Genomic DNA, 20579 nt, shown 5'->3' with positions numbered 1-20579 from the left:
TGGTCCTTAAGGAGCACCTGGTGGCGAAGGACGAGCTGCGGGATTTAGACGGGCTTATCGACCTGGTTATACGGTTAGACAACCGATTAACGGAACACCAACGGGAGCGAGACGAGGGGCGTGGCCAGGCACAAGCCGTCCCTCTTCCTCCCGGGTCCGAAAGGAAGCCGATTTCCTCACGCTCCACTGCCAGGGCTCTCCACGTGACAACAGCTCCCCCTGCTGACGTTGCTATGGAAACGAGCAGGGCCAAAAAAACGATCAGATCAGAGACAAAGGAGGCTGATCCGTGGAGAGTGTTTTCTCTGCAGCTCTACCGAGCACACACAGAGAGAATGCCCCAAACGGTCAAAACAGCAGCACTCATCCTTAGAGACTGGGCTAAGGGTGGGTCACAACACCCACGTGGGGAAACCCCGACGATCTGCACGAATCCCAGTCACGATCCTGAGTGGGGATCTAACCCTTCATGCCCCAGCACTGGTGGACACGGGGTCGGAGGGAAATCTGCTGGATAGCAGATGGGCAAAGGAGGTTGGGCTCCCTCTAGTGGCCTTACCGTCACCATTGTCGGTGCGGGCGCTAGATGGCACCCTTCTTCCACTGATCACACACCAGACACAGCCAGTGACATTGGTGGTGTCTGGGAATCACAGGAAGGAGATTGTGTTTTATGTAACACCTTCTACCTCCCGAGTAATTTTGGGTTTTCCATGGGTACTAAAACACAATCCCCGGATTGATTGGCCGTCTGGGGCTGTGGTTCAGTGGAGCGAAACCTGCCACCGGGAGTGTTTAGGATCCTCGGTTCCACCCGGTGTGACAGCTAAGGAGGAGGTTTTAGTCCCCCCCAATCTGGCGGCGGTGCCAGCCGAGTACCATGACCTTGCTGACGTCTTCAGCAAGGATCTGGCACTCACGCTGATCACCTGCGGCTCGTCAGGACTCACAGCTGAGGTGCATCTATATGGATTGGAACATGGTGGCATTTAAGACTGGAGTATACAGTGTGTATTTGCCAGAGACTCGACCTTGTGACCAGACGGGTGAGATCGTCGTCTCGGGAGCCATCTCATCATCAGTGGATGCAGAGAACGTCCAGGGTTTGATGCACGGTCTGTGAAAGAGGAGGGGGTGAGGTCTCACGCTCGTCAGCACACTTCCTGAGGTATGTTAGATTTTGTGACTAACATTTATACAGTCAGTAAATGTGGTGTCCCTCACACCTTTTTATATTGAGCTGTATGTTAGTCATGTATCGGCTTCCACTGCAGTGGAGTTTTGTGAACTGGATGTTCCATGCCTGCAGGTTGGGAAGCTGATTAGTAATCAAGCCAGGAAGTGTTTGCTGTTTGTACACCTTTAAGTGTTCTCTCTGTGTGTAGAGTGTGGACTCACATAATGGTTCCTTCTTTCACAGACTCGGTTTGTTGCGGCCACCTGGGGGGTGTCGGCGGGGTCCTTGGGTCCGAACAGCTTCTGGCTCCGGACCGTTAGCGCTGCTGGGAGCGCACCACGCCAGACCGCACTTTCTTTTGTTGTATTTTGTATCACTGTTATGTATTAAATTCAGTTAGCCTTTGTACCGTGCTCTGCTTATTTCATACTGGGTCCTTCAAACGCTGGTCGGTTCTCCGAGCTGCGTCCGACACATAACAGTAGTCTCTGGCCAAACATCACGGACCCAGCGGTAGCAGAGACGGTAACGCGCCAGGAAGGCGGCAGCAGACGTTCAGTAGTTATCCGGATCAGTTGCGGGTGCTCTCCGCCCGGATGGTGCGTGTTTGAGACCCATTACTGAATACTGATTTGTGCTCTCTTGCAGCCGTGTTCCTGTGTTTGTGCCTTATCCGTGGGTCGTGGTGGAGTGTGACTGGCGACGGCTTCGCGTCACGCTCCGACCGGATAAGAGGTTTAAACGGGAGCTGCAAGAGTGTGTCTGTAATGGGTGCACGCGCACGGCGGAGCTCTGTGGCACGGGTCGCTGAGCTTCCTGTGTTCCAGTTGTAGCCCCGTTTCCCCGGATAAAGATAACTACTGCGTCTGTTGTATCAGCTCCGGCGTTATTTAGTTGAGCACATTTTGGTTGTGTGTTGCACACAGCTGCGCATGGAGATGCAGCTCGTTTGTTTTTTGTCACCAAAGGGGGTTTTTCATTTTTAGCACTTTGGCACCCTCTTTTGGTGAGTGAGTCACATTACCGTCAAGCTCTTAAGTTGGAACAGGTGTGTTCCATTTGTTGGAGCTTGACGGTATAAATCACTTATTTGTTTTGTGTTAGTTCATTTTGTGTGGGTGTTTTTTGAGTTGGTTTTTGTGTGGGATTTTATTTTTTGTTTTTCACTATTTAGTGTCTGGGGTCGTGACCCTGCAGTTCTGCCAAAAAAAAAAGAAAAAAAAAAGGGACCCGAGCAACCTTATGTCAGTCTGTTAGTCTTTCTTTTTGTTTTTTTTTTTCAGTTTCACCTCCCAGGGTTTGATGGGACGGTCCCCTGGGGGGTCATGGGGGGGGGGGGGGGGGGGTATTTGGGTTGTTGTTTTTTCTTTCTTTTTTTTTTGTTTTGTTTTTTGTTATGCCCTCTCTTCTCCTCTGACTCCAGCCGTGTGAGCCGTAGTGTCGGCGTTGCTGGAGTGGTGCAGTTAGGTTGTGCTGGGCGTTTCCCAGGTAACCTCTGCACCCGGGAGGGGAGGGGGGGGGTTTGGGGTATTTTCTTTTTGTTCCCTCTCTTCTCCTCTGGCTCCAGCCGTGTGAGCCGTAGTGTCGGCGTTGCTGGAGTGGTGCAGTGTGGTTATGCTGGGCGTTTCCCAGGTAACCTCTGCACCTGGGGGGGGGGTGTTTTCCCCCCAGTTTCCGCCCTCAGGGTTTGACTGTGGTGTCCTCTGGGGGGGAAAGGGCTGTGGGTCCATCTAGCCATAGACGGCCGGGACTGGGTCCGTTGGTCGTGAGGGGAGGCGTCTCCTGGGGTTGATGAGTGGTCCTCTGGGAGGCGCTGGGAGTCCCCGTGGGTGACGTTGGATCCCAGAGGGACCTCGGCTGTGGTTATTACTCCTGGAGCTGGCGGGAAGTCCTCTGGGGGGTGTTGGTCCCTACATGTCGTTTGGGGGGGGGGGGGTTAGCGCTTTTATTTGTAAGCTTAAGTTTGGGGTTTTTCTTTTCTCCTCATCCCGGGGTTTGATAGGACGGTCCCCTGGGGAGGGGGGGGGTGGTTTGGTTGTTTGTGTTTGTCTTTTTTGTTTTATGACTAATGACCGCACATGGTTGGATAAAGGCTGACCGCACAGGTTTAAGAACTCCTGGCCACACCTGTGCTAAGTGACTGACTGAAACAAAGGCAAGGATGCAGCCAGGGGAGAGGACATCAACCATTCTGTTGGAAGACGAATGCAGATGCGGTTTCCAGCCATGGTCCCTGGAGGGGGTGTTTCTCCTGGGCCAGGTTTGTGTGGTCGCCGGGAGGCTTCCCGTGAGGGTGGGGTACTGTTGTATGGCTGGGGGGCCTGGCTGCCTTTTTGTTTCTGTCTTTTGTTTTTCCTTCCAGGTGGCTTGCATTTGGGACTGAGTGGCTGTGTTGCTGAGGTTATCAGGACCTCACCCTGATCACCTGCGGCTCGTCAGGACTCACAGCTGAGGTGCATCTATATGGATTGGAACATGGTGGCATTTAAGACTGGAGTATACAGTGTGTATTTGCCAGAGACTCGACCTTGTGACCAGACGGGTGAGATCGTCGTCTCGGGAGCCATCTCATCATCAGTGGATGCAGAGAACGTCCAGGGTTTGATGCACGGTCTGTGAAAGAGGAGGGGGTGAGGTCTCACGCTCGTCAGCACACATCCTGAGGTACGTTAGATTTTGTGACTAACATTTATACAGTCAGTAAATGTGGTGTCCCTCACACCTTTTTATATTGAGCTGTATGTTAGTCATGTATCGGCTTCCACTGCAGTGGAGTTTTGTGAACTGGATGTTCCATGCCTGCAGGTTGGGAAGCTGATTAGTAATCAAGCCAGGAAGTGTTTGCTGTTTATACACCTTTAAGTGTTCTCTCTGTGTGTAGAGTGTGGACTCACATAATGGTTCCTTCTTTCACAGACTCGGTTTGTTGCGGCCACCTGGGGGGTGTCGGCGGGGTCCTTGGGTCCGAACAGCTTCTGGCTCCGGACCGTTAGCGCTGCTGGGAGCGCCCACGCCAGACCGCACTTTCTTTTGTTGTATTTTGTATCACTGTTATGTATTAAATTCAGTTAGCCTTTGTACCGTGCTCTGCTTATTTCATACTGGGTCCTTCAAACGCTGGTCGGTTCTCCGAGCTGCGTCCGACACATAACACTTATCACCTGGTTCGGATCCGGGAGGGAGACGAGTGGAAGACGGCATTTAACACCCCGTTAGGTCACTTTGAGTACCTGGTCATGCCGTTCGGCCTCACCAATGCGCCCGCGACGTTCCAAGCGTTGGTTAATGACGTCTTGCGGGACTTCCTGCATCGGTTTGTCTTCGTATATATCTAGACGATATACTCATCTTTTCTCCGGATCCTGAGACCCATGTCAAGCATGTACGTCAGGTCCTACAGCGGTTGTTGGAGAACCGGCTGTTTGTGAAGGGCGAGAAGTGTGAGTTCCACCGCACTTCTTTGTCTTTCCTGGGGTTCATAATCTCCTCCAACTCCGTCGCCCCTAATCCGGCCAAGGTTGCGGCGGTGAGAGATTGGCCCCAACCAACGAACCGTAGGAAACTACAACAGTTCCTCGGTTTTGCAAATTTCTACCGGAGGTTCATCAAGGGCTACAGTCAGGTAGTTAGCCCCCTGACAGCCCTGACCTCCACAAAAGTCCCCTTCACCTGGTCGGATCGGTGCGAAGCAGCGTTTAGGGAGTTGAAACGCCGGTTCTCGACTGCACCAGTTCTGGTGCAGCCCGATCCCAAGCGCCAGTTCGTAGTTGAAGTGGACGCCTCTGACTCAGGGATAGGAGCCGTGCTATCCCAGAGCGGGGAGTCCGACAAGGTTCTCCATCCATGTGCCTACTTTTCCCGCAGGTTGACCCCAGCTGAATGGAACTATGACGTTGGCAATCGGGAACTTCTTGCGGTGAAGGAGGCTCTTGAGGAGTGGAGACACCTGTTGGAGGGAGCATCGGTACCATTTACGGTTTTCACGGACCATCGGAACCTGGAGTACATCCGGACCGCGAAGTGTCTGAACCCAGGCAAGCCCGCTGGTCACTGTTCTTCGGGCGCTTTGACTTCCAGATTACGTACCACCCCGGGGCCAAGAACCAACGGTCGGATGCACTGTCCCGGGTGCATGAAGAGGAAGCCAAGGCCGAGCTGTCAGACCCCCAGAGACCATCATCCCCGAGTCCACTGTTGTGGCCACCCTCACCTGGGACGTGGAGAAGACCGTCCGGGAGGCCCTGACATGGAACCCGGACCCGGGGACCGGCCCGAAGAAAAGATGTACGTCCCACCAGAGGCCAGAGCTGCGGTTTTGGACTTCTGCCATGGGTCCAAATTCTCCTGTCATCCCGGAGTGCGCAGGACCATGGCAGTAGTCCAGCAGCGCTTCTGGTGGGCGTCTATGGAAGCCGACGTCCGGGACTACGTCCAGGCCTGCACCACCTGCGCCAGGGGCAAGGCGGACCACAAGAGGACCTCAGGACTCCTCCGACCCCTACCGGTGCCTCATCGCCCCTGGTCCCACATCGGCCTGGACTTTGTCACGGGCCTCCCGCCGTCCCAGGGCCACACCACCATCTTGACGATAGTGGACCGGTTCTCCAAGGCGGCCCACTTCGTGGCCCTCCCGAAGCTCCCTACGGCCCAGGAAACAGCAGACCTCCTGGTCCACCACGTCGTGCGTCTGCATGGGATACCAGCGGACATCGTCTCAGACCGTGGCCCTCAGTTCTCCTCTCAGGTCTGGAGGAGTTTTTGCAAGGAACTGGGGGCCACCGTGAGTCTCTCGTCCGGGTATCACCCCCAGACGAACGGACAGGCAGAGCGGGCCAACCAGGAGTTGGAGCAGGCCCTCCGTTGCGTTACCTCCGCGCACCCGATGGCCTGGAGCACCCATCTGGCCTGGATCGAGTACGCCCACAACAGCCAAGTGTCGTCTGCCACCGGCCTCTCCCCGTTCGAGGCGTGTTTGGGGTACCAGCCCCCATTGTTCCCGCTTGTGGAGGGTGAGGTCGGTGTGCCCTCGGTCCAGGCCCACCTCAGGAGGTGCCGCTGGGTGTGGCGGACCGCCCGTTCTGCCCTGTTGAAGGCCCGGACGAGGGCCAAGGCCCATGCAGACCGCCGGCGTTCCCTGGCCCCTGCATACCAGCCCGGGCAGGAGGTATGGTTGTCGACGAAGGACATCCCACTTCAAGTAGAATCACAGAAACTGAAAGACAGATATATCTGACCCTTTCCCATCACCAAAGTCCTCAGCCCGGCCGCAGTGAAGCTGGCAGCTGTAGCTTCACTGCGGATCCATCCTGTTTTTCACGTTTCTCGTATCAAACCATACCACACCTCACCGCTCTGCACCCCTGGACATGCACCACCTCCTGCCCGGATCATCGACGGGGAGCCGGCTTGGACCGTGCATCGGCTTCTGGACGTCCGTCGCAAGGGTCGGGGCTTCCAGTATCTGGTGGACTGGGAGGGGTATGGTCCCGAGGAACGCTCCTGGGTGAAAAGGAGCTTCATCCTGGACCCGGCCCTCCTGGCCGACTTCTACGCCCGGCACCCGGATAAACCTGGTCGGGCACCAGGAGGCGCCCGTTGAGGGGGGGGTCCTGTTGTGTGGGCCGCTGAAGAGGAGGTACTGCTGGCCCACCACCACCAGATGGCGCCCTGCTTGGAGTGCGGGCTCCAAGCACGAGAGGGCGTCGGAGCCGCTGGAGGTGACAGCTGTCATCTATCAACACCAGCTGTCACCCATCACCACCACTACAAAGACTGGACTGCAACTCCACCTCCTCGCCGAGAAATCAGCTACCATTCAGGTAATTTTCTCTGCTGACTCCAAACATTGAGTATTAATCTGAACTTCTTTGCAGCCGTTTTCCTGGTGTGTCCTTATCTGTGGGATTGGCGTTTGGTGTGATCAGTGACGGCTTTGCCTCACACCCCAAAGCAGATAAGTGGTGAAACAGGAGCTGCACGAGTGTGTGATTGGAGGTGGAGGTGCTCCCTCCTAACTAAACACTGACTGTGGGATTACTGAGTGTGCGAACTCACACTCATCAGGACTGTCTCTGTTTTCTGCCAGCAGTACCAGGTCTGACTGCTGAAGACAGCGGCCACCTGGGGCGCAGGGCTTGGCGGCTCCGGTGTTCTTCAGCTCCGTTGGTGGTGAAGGCTGTGTGGGGATCCGGCTCTTCTCTCGCCAGGCGTCTTCTATCGTCGAGCCTGCCCACACGTCACCTGGTGTATGATTGACAGTCCACCATATTGTTATTGTCTGTACGTCGTTGTGCGATTCACAACATTAAATTGTTACTTTTGGCTTATCCATTGTCCGTTCATTAACGCCCCCTGTTGTGGGTCCGTGTCACGACACTTTCACAACATATACCTTTTTGGAATATTTATGATCAGATAAATAATGTGGTATAGTTTTCAATATGACTGGCAAATCTTTTCATTTTGGCCCCTGTGTAATTCTTCAGTTGACCCTATCTGCCTATTGAAAATTCAAGTGGCCAATCGTTTTTTGTTTTTTTTCAGAAGAGTAATGTCTAAGGAGTATTTGTGCTGAATTTGGTGCTTGTTTCACCATTTGAAAGATTCCTCTGTAAATATTCTGTGATCTGCTGCACTATAAAAGCTAAATACTGAGACGGACACGAGTAGACCTCCGTGAGTGTTGTTGGTCTTCTGGCTGCAGCACATTGTATAATTTTTAAAATCAGCTTCTTTCTCGTGTCTAACGCAAGTACAGGACCCGCCGCATGCAAACATAGTTCATATTCTATCATCACCACTCTAACGACAATAAAATTATACAATAAAATGTATAAATAGCTTTTAACCCATCAGAATTGTTCACAAGCATGACAACAGTCGGCACGTTGCACTTGGGTTGGTCCTCAAAGCACAAAACGGCCATTTTGAAAAGAGAGCGCAGAACCAGTTTTAGCATTGTTACGGATACATGATGTCACACTTTGATACTCTAGAAAAAACCCTATTAAAAGACCCAGGAAATGCTTACTGTCTCTTCACTGGAAACAACTTCATTGTTAAATAAACAGTTCTGGACTCACTGACTCTGATCCACTGTTTGGTTTGGACCCAACCCATCACAGTCCACCTTCCACAATTCCATTTCATTTTAGTCCTCGAAGTCATGGCTGCCCATGTCACTTTTATTTTCTTTATTTTTGTAAGTTTAGGATTTGTTTTAATTTATTTACTTCATGTTTTCATTTTTGTCATAGGGCGCAACAATAAAGAGAAACGAGATCACAGGGGAGATTTTTGTTGCGCGGGTGATTCACGGTGGGCTGGCTGATCGAAGTGGTGAGCTTCTCTTTCTTTCACACTCTTAAGACTGTTTTTTTTTTCTTTCTTGGAATATGTTCTGAATTTGTGCCACAGCACAGACCTTAGAGGATTGTGGTGTACTAATTTGCAGTTGGACACTGAAAAAGCAGTGTTTGTCATGTGCACTGCTGGACAATCATGTGTGTTTATGTAGGTCTGCTCCATGCAGGGGACCGAATCATTGAGGTGAACGGCTTTTCTGTTGATGGAATGGAACCTGAGCAAGTTATTCAGGTTGTGGTAGGTCAGAATTTATTGTATTTCAAACACTGAATCCCTTTTTGATTCTTATTTCCGGTGTCGCCGACCGAACGGTTCCCTCTAAAAATTGGTCCACCCTGCCTTCACTGTGCATGTGTCTGAGACTGACTCTCTGAGTCTGACTCTACACCCAGAGTGATCAAAGGGAATAATGTGATTACTAACCATCAGATGACAAAGTAAAACCTCTCAAATCATTCTAAAGTCAGTTTTAAGCAGAAACGAGGCTGTTTTGAGCAGAAATGAGACGTTAATCTGTGGGTTGCTACTGACTCTACAAAATGACGTAGGCACAGCAGCAGCATGTCAGACTCAGATGGTTGCTGTGGCCAGGGTCAGATTGGGAACAAATTTCGGCCCTGGCATTTCTCCTCTGGACCAGCCCACTATTGGCGATGAATCCACCCCCAAACACGCACACCCACCTGTGTATACCGAACCCCCAATGAACAAATACTATACACTTAAACACCATGAACACACACTTTTACTGTCATTTCACCTTGATCATAGTACAAAACGGAAGCAAAAGCACACAAGCGGAAAAAAGCTTTTGTGTCTCCAAAGTGTGTGTGTGTGTGAGAGAGAGAGAGAAAGGTAATGTGTGTGTGTGTGAGAGAGAGAGAGAGAGAGAGAAAGGTAATGTGTGTGTGTGAGAGAGAGAGGTAATGTGTGTGTGAGAGAGAGAGAGAGAGAGAGAGAGAGAGAGAGAGAGAGGTAATGTGTGTGTGTGAGAGAGAGAGAGAGAGAGAGAGAGAGAGAGGTAATGTGTGTGTGTGTGAGAGAGAGAGAGAGGTAATGTGTGTGTGTGTGTGTGTGTGTGTGTGTGTGTGTGTGTGTGTGTGTGTGTGTGTGTGTGTGTGTGTGTGTGTGTGTGTGTGAGAGAGAGAGAGAGAGGTAATGTGTGTGTGTGTGTGTGTGTGTGTGTGAGAGAGAGAGAGGTAATGTGTGTGTGTGTGAGAGAGAGAGAGAGAGGTAATGTGTGTGTGTGTGTGAGAGAGAGAGAGGTAATGTGTGTGTGTGTGTGAGAGAGAGAGGTAATGCGTGTGTGTGTGAGAGAGAGAGAGGTAATGTGTGTGTGTGTGTGAGAGAGAGAGAGAGAGAGAAGTAATGTGTGTGTGCGTGTGTTTAGTTTAGTTTATCTTACCTTACAGCAGACAGTCTCGGGGAACACAACCACTTATTCAGGGTATTTTTTGTGTTCGGTGTTGGGTGTTTTTCAAAAAATAAAGACAGCTCGTTTCAGTTAGGGCGGCTGAAATAATCCATAGCAGGCTGGGCCTCAGACGTAGCTGAAGGGACGTTGACAGTAGAAGCACTAGCATGATGAACTTCAGGTTCTGTCACCTCCTGTGCGTCCTTTCCCACGACCTGCTCACTGGACACGGAATCCTCCGATTCCGACCCAACATAGACATCAATTGGCTTTGAGCCTGGACTAACCTCTCCAGTAAAGTTGTCCTCATTTTCGCCCATTGAAGTTGCATTTTCGCCCGTTGTAGTAGGGACGTCGGGAGCACTAGCAGCAATGCTAGAAGTAGTATTGGCCACAGCAAACAAATTATCTATTTTAAAACACCCGGAAGCCTCAGCTTGTAGAGCTTTCTGCTTTTTGTCCCGAATCTTCTCCGCTCCCCCTTCCTCTTTTTGCCACCTCTTTCCATGATTTATCTAGTGAAAATATATGCGCGACATGCATCCGTGTTCCCATGGACCTGCGCCACTCATCACATCAGCAGGGTTGCCAGATGTGACTGACTGATGATTTCCAGCCCAAAAAAATGCTCAAAAACTGCCTGGATGCACTAAATCTCGCCCAATTTGAACAAAAGTCTATTGATCTCTATGGCCATAAATCTACAGAAAAACATTTTTTACCTGCAGACGGCCATCCTAAACAGCCCAATTGGGAAACTGCCCAATCTGGCAACATTGCACATCAGATGGAAAACGACAGCCTTTAGATCAGGGGTGGGCAACCTGTTCCAGAAAGAGCCAAGAGGGTGCAGGTTTTCTTTGCAGCCACTGACTCCACCAGGTGATTTTACTGATTAATATCACTTTGAGCATATGGAATCAGTTAATCAGTGAAATCACCTGGTGGAGTCAGTGGCTGCAAAGAAAACCTGCACCCTCTTGGCTCTTTCTGGAACAGGTTGCCTACCCCTGCTTTAGATGCATACTCCCATGCACCGCAACACATTTTTTGCAAAATCTTTGGACATAAATCCGCCAAATACAAGAGGAACATCGTAGTTTTGCTTAAACAAAGTAATATTTATTATAATTTAGTTTGTTGCAAGGATTTTACAATTTAAAAAAGAAAAAGAAAATTACACCATATTCCAACCGTCACAAAGATGTTTACTACAAGTAAAGGGTATATAAACTGCACGTACCTCCTTATCAATTAATAGTAAAAGTTAAACCTCAATAACGGTTTTTTTGAGTTGTCACTACCTACTCGCAGTTACAAAGTAGAGAACAGGGCCGGTGGGTAGAGAACGGGGCCGGTGTGAACTTGGGAGGGCCGGCCCACGCACGTCTAAACGTGCAGCGGCCCACCGGGCAAATGCCCAAAATCACAGATTACCAGTCCGAGTGTGGCTGTGGCACTCTGATCGCTCCCCCGTCTTTTATTATGAAATAATGCTGAATTTATGTGGAAATGATTGTTGTACAAAAGCTTCAGATACCTGTCGCTGAGATAGATAATGACTGGAGTGCAGTTTGAAGTAGAAATGATGTGATAATCAGTGAATTGCTACTGATGCTCCGAAATGATGCATGCTCAGTGAAGGCAGGGCGGACTGATTTTTTTGGGGGGGACCATTCGGTCAGCGACACCGGCATAAATAAAACATCAGAATGCTTCAAATGGTTGAATTAATGAAAGAATTGATAGTTCTCAACAATATACCAAACATAATGTGTGTACAACCCCATTTCCAAAAGCAGCTGGGACGCTGTGTAGATGTAAATCAAAACAGCATGTGATGATTGGAAAATCATGCAAAACCTGCACAGTAAATTTAGCAAAGGAAAAGTAAATTCTGTCAGGTCTACATTTGGTCCCACTCCAAAGAGCACTAAATAAGCTGTTTCATAGTGTGCAGCCATCGTGGCTCCCACCACATGCCATCTGTGTGCACTTGGCCTTGCACTGTTAAGAAAGGCAGAGTGTGATTTTTGTCCTCCTGGAAGATGCAGGGACTTCCCTGAAAAAGGCCTGTCGCATTGGAGCATATGTTGCTTTAAGATGAGTACATATACGATCTTTCTAAAGTACATTTCTCCATGACCCATGTCACGGGCACTAATAACCTCATACCATCACAGACATTTTTATTTGTTTAGTTTTTTGCCTGGTGCTTTTGGAATAGTGGATGCTCTTTTTCCTCTTTGGCACAGGGGAGCATGGACTCTTCAGTCTGCATACGCGATTCCTCTGTGCTGCTGTCCATGTGACCACTGGAGTATTTTACATATCTGTCCAAAAATGCCTCATTAAGAAAAAAATATATATATATATAATTAGTATCAGTCAATAAGTCTCATTTATTTTTGCACTATGGTGCTCAATGGCGAAAACCTTCATGTGTGTGTAACCAGACAGAACGCATGTTTGGTTGTTTGCAGACTGTCCATTGGAGAACATTGCCTGGTCCTGTGAAGTTCACTAAAATGCTGGCTGTCTTTGTCATTGAGAACATTGAAACGTTTTGAAATGTGAATTCAGTCAAATCTGTTGTGCTTGCTGAGGCACTTTACAAACTTTTGAACTGTGGAATGACGAAGGCAATACGAGTGAGTGTCAAGTGTAGTTGGAAACACCGCACAATATACAAATAATGAATGTTTATGAGTGCAATAGTACGAATATTTCATGAGGTGAAAGATGGAATGTTACATTCAATGAGGCTCGAATGAAAAAACATTTATTATTTGTTAAATACATCTAAAAATTTGATATTTTATTAATTTTTAAGCAAGAGAAAGGGACTTACATTTTGGTATGTGTCACTGGTCCTTTGACATCAAGAGGTTCCAAACAGTCCAACACGAATTTTAAACAGGAGTCCAATCTAATCCAAAACTGTTCTCGTTCAACTTGCAAAAACAATCATATAGTTAAAAAACAATCCTGACAGTCATCCATAGCTGATGCTGTGTACTGACTTGTTTGTGTACTTCTGCTTTTCTCAGTCCAATGAAAACTCGTGACCGGAATTTGTTATGCTCTTCATCCGACAGCACTTCTTCTTTAGCTAGATACATCCCAGCGAATATTGCAAATGCCACCAGACAGCTTACGGCGTACTGGATTTGTTTTTCTTTTGTGTTAGAAGAATGAGCACCGTCAATAAGCTATAAAGTGCTGTCACCACTCGTGTGTGCATGCGGTGGTCGTAGTGTGCAATGGAACAAATAATATGGAACCAAATTTGCACGCTCAGTGGAACCAGAATTGCACGGTAAATGGAGCACAATGGCAAATTGAATGAATGATCAATATCACATGACATACAATATCACGTGACATACAAACCAGCAATCAAATGATAAGAATCTATCCAGGCGTTATATAATGCTTCATATTCAGTCAAGAGAAGAACAGTGTCCAGTGGCCTTACTTGTGCTGGCGATCACAACTGTAAGCTTCCTGTAGTGTCAGTCCAGATGACGTCCAAGAAAAGCAATAAGACAGTGATCACTTTGGCGTTCCTAGACAAAGGTAGCACTGCTGTTTTCTGTACTGTGAATTTGCTAAATAAGCTTGATTTATTGGTAAAGAGAACATGTATCCTTTAACATACTATGAGTCAAGAAAAAGTGGACAGCTATGTAGTCACTGGGTTAGATGTTGCAGGTTTAGACTGAATAGTTCTTGATGATCTTTGGCGGAAGCAGTTTAAAACTGATTTTCCAGAATCAGTGCTCTCCTCAGAAATTTACTGTACAATAGTGTTAGAGTTGAGGTCGACTTTTGCATGCCGGCGGGGGGTAGGTCCCCCTCTTTGGGGGAGAAGCTCTATTATTATATGGCTATGAGGCTACACGTGCTCTGATTGGTTGATTACCGGTCAGATATTTTTCCATATCAGGCCGGTTACCATGACAATCGTCCGCTTTTTGTTACAAACCAGAAAGCTAAAAACATGATTAGAAAGTCACGCATGAACGTACTCCGTAAATCTCTAAACAGCATCAGAAAAAACACACAGATTGAAAGCTTACTAGCTAATTACAGGACCGTCTGTTAGAAACTTCTTCATGGAGGTGAAGAAAGCGAAGAGCCCAACACCATCAGCAGCATATTCGGGCTATACTGTAAGTTTGCATGTTTTATATATATATATATATATATATATATATATATATATATATCAAATATCCATATAATAAACAAATTATTAACCTCGCTTGCTCAGTCTGTATGGGGATATCAGACCTCTGTGTGCACAGAGGTCTGACGCTCGGTCCGTACTGTCAATACCTTGGTCTAATATTTCCCCGTACAGACCTCTCGCTTAGTTATAAATCCTTTAGTATTTTACCTTTTTCAAATACCAATGTAAGTAATTTCCTGCAACTTCAGCTTTACATCTTATCTAAAATTACAAACTGAAGAGACAGGGGGAAAAAAAATCAAAAAGTCACAATACATTGTGAAATCTGATTTCAAGTAAACATTTTTTATGTTGTTCCTCAATTCCACTTAGCACAGAATTGTAGGAGTAAAACTAGGACACTCAGCATAATACTGATTGAATGTTTTAATTATTAAAAATATGTTATTATCATTATTATTATTATTAGTAGTAGTAGTAGTAGTTGTACGTATGTGCAAAATGTCTTCAAAAGTGGATCTTTACTCGCTAAGGGGGTTGGGGGGCTGTTCCCACCCGTTGCCCTGCTGCCTACGCCTCTGTCACAGACGGTGATTAATATCATTTTGAGCAGATGGAATCAGTTAATCAGTGAAATCACCTGGTGGAATCAGTGGCTGAAAAAACCCTGCACCCTCTTGGCCTTTTCTGGAACAAGTTGCCCACCCCTGACTTACAGTATGTGGAAAGTGGCATCTGATTAACAGCTAAGGATTTATCTGTGCCATCCTCAGAAACAGACTTCAGTAGGGGGTGGTATTATTTTGTAAAATTAAACATTTCAGTGTTACCCCCTTAAAAATGGGGATGGTTATTATGAACAAGAAAATGCATATCATTGACCAAATGATCTGTACATATCCCCTGAAGTCGAAAACCCCCAAATCATGCATTTTTCACTCCAAAATGCTGCCTGACAATGGCAGGACATCTATACCTGGAGGTTTGCTATCCTCGAGATACCTCACTTTCCCTGCCAAAATCAAATGACCTTTTTTGCCTCATGAAGGACCACAAGAAGCTCCCACTGAACTATGACCGACATGTTCAGAAACAGACCATTATGGACATAAATGCTCACATTATTTAAGCCCAACAATATCTACAATGTTCATGTAATATTATTTTTTTGTGTGTGATGGTCTAGTGGTTAAGTGTTGGGCTTCGGACCAGAGGATCCTTGATTCAAAGCCCAGCCAGACTGGAAAATCACTAAGGGCCCTTGGGCAAGGTCCTTAATCCCCAGTTGCTCCTGGTGTGTAGTGAGCGTCTTGCATGGCAGCACCCTGACATCGATGGGTGAGTGTGTCTGTGTGAATGGGTGAAAGCGAGGCACCATTGTAAAGCGCTTTGAGCTTCTGATGCAGATGGAAAAGTGCTATAAAAAGATAGTCCATTTACCCTGTGCCTCCTTGCCATCATGATCTCCTCCATCATCATCAGCCTCCATATCTGAATACTCCTCATCTTCATCCCTCATATACACATATTTTTCCTCTTCATTTATGCATTAATTTGTTCCTCTTTCTGTAGCCTTCTCGTGCTCTGAACCACCTGGTCTCTCCAGCATAATGTCTTCTCTGTTTTCATTTCTTCCCTAGTCATCCTGCTCAGTCTTCACTTTCTAAAAAAAAAAAAAAAACCTGGCAATATCCCCACTTTAATATGTATTTTTCATTTATAATCCTGCTGGAAGCTACTCTGGCCTGCAAGACTGAGTCAAGATGTATTATAATTAAGATATATTATAATAGCCAAGTGACCTCTGTGTATACGTGCGTGTGTGATGGCTTCGATCACGGAGAAACTGGGGAGAGCTGACATTTGCAGTTTGGTACGCTAATGTATTTTGGGTCAAGCATGAACACTGCCAAAACAGGAGGTTGTTAGAATAAATATATTTTGGAGAAATTGGGGATATTAGGTAACAACATTCAACAATGGATGTTTTGCTGCAATGCACCATGGGAGATCGGGTTTTTGGAGTTTTAAATGTTGCTATTGTAGTTCATGTCAGTTTAACAGTGTTAGTGTTATTGATTTATTGTTGCCATTACCATGAGTGAAAAGTGTAGTGCGTTTGATGTCTTCCGTCAACATCTGTTTGTGGGTGTGTAAAAATAAAAGCGCCTGCTTGGGGCAGAATGCAGAAAAGATAAAAAGCTTTCTCTGTGTTTGTGCGCTTGTGCGTGTGAAAACTTCAATAACGGAAAAACTGGAGAGAGCTGACATTTTCTGTTTGGTATGCTTATGTATTTTGGGTCAAGGATGAACGCTGCTGAAACAGATCATTGATAGGACTAACATTTTTGCAGAAACTACAGATATTAGCTGACAACAATGAACAATGGATGTTGATAATTACATTCTGGACTCACATGTCATTCCAGCAGGGAGCGGTAAAGAGCAGCTGAAGGGACTTACTATTAAAAGCGTGCGTGCATGCGCGTGTGCATATATGCATGCATGCGTGCGTGCCTGATTTTATTTAGTAAGTTCAGTGTAAGTACATAATTGTAAATACGTTAAAAATACATAGATGACACAAGAAAGTGAAAACACTTATTTCCATTGTGGTCCATTTATAAATCAAATGACAAAACATAAGAAATAAAATTAAATAATAATAATAATAATGACAATAATAATAATAATAGTGTATAGGATAACAAGAACCTAGACAATTTATGAATACAGTAAGACAGCAAATTAACATAAAAAATATGTAATTAACAGGAAACAAAAGGATTGAGTTCCTCTTCTAAAAACTGTTAAGATCTAAGGTTCTAAAAACATTCTGGACTCACTGTTGTGTGGGCCGCTGAAGAGGAGGTACCGCTGGCCCACCACCACCAGAGGGCGACCTGCCTGGAGTGCGGGCTCCAGGCACCAGAGGGCGCTGCCGCCTCACAGGAGCAGCCAGGGTGACAGCTGTCACCCATCACCTGAGACAGCTGACAGCAATCATCAGAGGGGTATATCAGCAGGACGGCATCTCCACCTCATTGCCGAGATATCGTTTTTCCCGAGGAGGTAACGTATCCAGCCGACTATATCAACCTTGAATACTTTTTTGCCTTTATACAGAGAGAGAGAAGAGCAGCAGAAGACAGTGTTGGATAAGTACTCACACTCCTGCACTTCAGTGTTTACTTGACGAGAGGGGGAGGTGGTGTTACCACCGTCCGTGTTGCTGGGTGCAGCGCACCCACCCTTGACTGTTTTTGTTCCTCGCCAGCAGTACCAGATCCGACAAGCGGAGGCAGTGGTCACCTGGGAGTTCGGGACTTGGCAGCTCCAGTATTCCCGGGGTTCGGTGGCGATGGAAATAGAGTGGTTCCGGTTCGACTTGGACAGACGTCTCCTACCTTCGAGCCTGCCCACACGACACCATTGGAATTCGGCTTGTTCCCGAAATTGTAATCTGTTGTGTTTGTTGTGCGAGTTTCACAACAGTAAAGCTTTGTTATTTGACTTACTCCATTGTCCGTTCATTTGCGCCCCCTGTTGTGGGTCCGTGTACCTACACTTTCACAACACTCACACACCATTCCAATTCATTATAGAAACTTTGCATAATTTATTACTGCCCCTGAAAAATGTCAGCTACCTATTTTATAAACACTACCCAATCTAGAGCCCATGGATCCCCATGGGCAACACACTAGTGTGTGTGTGTATATATGCAGTGGGGAAAATTTGACCCTGTGTCAGTTTTGCAGGTTTTCCCACCTACAAAGAATGGAGAGGTCTGTAATTTTTATCGTAGGGACACTTCAACTGTGAGAGAGAGAATCTACAAAAACAAAAATCCAGAAAATCACATTGTATGATTTTAAAATAATTAATTTGCATTTTATTGCATAAAATAAGTATTTGACCCCCTACCAACCAACAAGAATTCTGGCTCACACAGACCTAATTTTTCTTTAAGAAGCTCTGTTATTCCGTCATCTTGTGTTTCTTCCACTTTCTAATAAATAATCATAACACTTGTTGTCTTCTACCAAGCTGCTTGCCTGTTGTCCTGTAGTCCATCCCAGCCTTGTGCAGGTCTACAGTTTTGTCCCTGGTGTCCTTAGACAGCTCTTTGGTCTTGGCTATGGTGATTGAGTGTGATTGACTGAGTGTGTGAAGAGGTGTCTTTTATACAGGTAACAAGTTCAAACAGGTGCAATTAATACAGGCAAAAAGTGCAGAATAAGAGGGCTTCTTAAAGAAAAATGAACTGTTGTGTGTTGGGGGGTTTGGCTGGATGTTTTTGTGTTGTTTTCTTTTCTTTGCTCTCCAGGTGGTATGCAAACTGGTTTTTGTCTGTGGAGACGGTGCTGGCAGAAGAATCCTTCACCCTCATCAACATTATTGGCTGCACTTGTGGAGGATGTTCACATGCAGACTTAAGGACTTTCAGCTGAAGCAGATAATTAGATGGCGTTCTGCATTTAAGCCATGAGTGGTTCAAGCAGAATTGCCGGGAACTCGACCTTGTGACGTTCGTTTGTGAGACGCTGAGGACCGCGCCTGGGTTTGACACATTGTGCCTGTGAAGGAGGACGGGTGAGGGACACATGCTGTCAGCACACATCAGAGGTGATTGATTGTCTGAATAAGTGTTAATAGTAATTTGGTATTTTGTTACGCAGTATATTTGAACATTGATGAGAATTGTGCAGCTCGCTTCTCACGGCCGTGGCGTGCAGACTGATGATCCTCCACCTGTTGTGAGAAGCTGCTCATTTACATAAAGCTTAAATTCAGACCTGAATGTGTTGCTGATAGCATGTGCCTTTGAAGGATATTAGTTGTAGCTGTTGACTTACCTCACCTCTTCTATCCTTCACAGTGTTATGTGTCGGACGCAGCCCGGAGAACCGACCAGCGTTTGAAGGACCCAGTATAAAATAAGCAGAGCACGGTACAAAGGATAACAGAGTTTAATAAACATAACAGTGATGTGAAAAAATACAAACAAATAAGTGCGCGGTCTGGCGTGGCGGATTTGCGGTGTGCTCCCAGCAGCACAAAACGGTCCGGAGCCAGAACCAGTTCGGACCCAAGGACCCCGCCGACACCCCCCAGGTGGCCGCGACAAACCGAGTCTGTGAAAGAAGAAATCATCATGTGAGTCCACACTCTACACACAGAGGGACCGCTCAAAGGTGTACAAACAGCAAACACTTCCTGGCTTAATTACTAATCAGCTTCCCACCCTGCAGGCATGGAACATCCAGTTCACAAAACTCCACCGCAGTGGAAGCTGATTAAACGACTACATACAGCTCAATAAAATAAGGTGTGAGGGACACCACATTTACTGACTGTATAAATGTTAGTCACAAAATCTAACGTACCTCAGGAAGTGTGCTGACGAGCGTGAGACCTCACCCCCTCCTCTTTCACAGACCATGCATCAAACCTGGACGTTCTCTGCATCCACTGATGATGAGATGGCTCTCGAGACGACGATCTCACCCGTCTGGTCACAAGGTCGAGTCTCTGGCAAATACACACTGTGTACTCCAGTCTTAAATGCCACCATGTTCCAATCCATGTAGATGCACCACAGCTGAGAGTCCTGACGAGCCGCAGATGATCAGCCTCAGGTGATCAGGGTGAGGTCCTGATAAACTCAGCAACACAGCCACTCAGTCCCAAATGCAAGCCACCTGGAAGGAAAAACAAAAGACAGGACAGAAAACAGAAACAAAAGGCAGCCAGGCCCCCCCAGCCACACAACACACAGAGTCAGTTTGTCGTGTCCACCTGGGGGGTGTTTGGCGGTGAATTTGAGTCCAGAAGCGCCGGGCTTCGATCCCTTTGGGCGCTGGAGAGCGCGCCGTCCTTCACTCCGCCAGACAAGCTATATATTATGTTGTACACAATTATTGCACGGAAAGGGAAATAAATGTTTTGTTTTTGGAACCGCTTTCTGGTTATTTAGCGCTGGGTTCAGTCAGACGCAGGTCCGCTCCTCAACCCGCGTCGGCACATAACATGAACAGGTCTGTGAGAGCCAGAATTCTTGTTGGCTGGTAGGGGGTCAAATACTTATTTTATGCAATAAAATGCAAATTAATTATTTAAAAATCATACAATGTGATTTTCTGTTGGTTTTTTTTTTTTTTTTTTTAGATTCTGTCTCTCACAGTTGAAGTGTACCTATGATAAAAATTACAGACCTCTCCTCTTCTTTGTAGGTGGGAAAACCTGCAAAACTAACAGGGGGTCAAATACTTATTTTCCCCACTGTATATAAGTATATAAGAAACACAAATAACAAAGTGTATGGACTTCAACATTTCATATCATGTCTTTGTACTGTTTTCAATTAAATATTGGCTTTAAATGACTTGCATATAATCCCATTCATTTTTTATTCATATTATTCG

The 20579-nt window shown here is 46.9% G+C and overlaps 1 protein-coding gene across 2 annotated transcripts in view; it reads left to right on the top strand.

The window, feature by feature from the left end:
• The window catches only part of mpp4b (membrane protein, palmitoylated 4b (MAGUK p55 subfamily member 4)), a 73960-nt gene that overhangs the window by 26583 nt on the left and 26798 nt on the right, over window positions 1-20579 (top strand). For both annotated transcript variants that reach the window (XM_034174855.1, XM_034174846.1), the window contains exons 6-7: window positions 8434-8515; window positions 8694-8779. In XM_034174855.1, coding sequence (XP_034030746.1) covers window positions 8434-8515; window positions 8694-8779 — 168 coding nt within the window. The remainder of the gene's footprint in view (window positions 1-8433; window positions 8516-8693; window positions 8780-20579) is intronic.

Source organism: Thalassophryne amazonica, chromosome 1, assembly GCF_902500255.1.
Source record: "Thalassophryne amazonica chromosome 1, fThaAma1.1, whole genome shotgun sequence".
Classification (NCBI taxonomy): domain Eukaryota; kingdom Metazoa; phylum Chordata; class Actinopteri; order Batrachoidiformes; family Batrachoididae; genus Thalassophryne; species Thalassophryne amazonica.
This window is presented reverse-complemented; position numbering and strand designations above follow the sequence as displayed.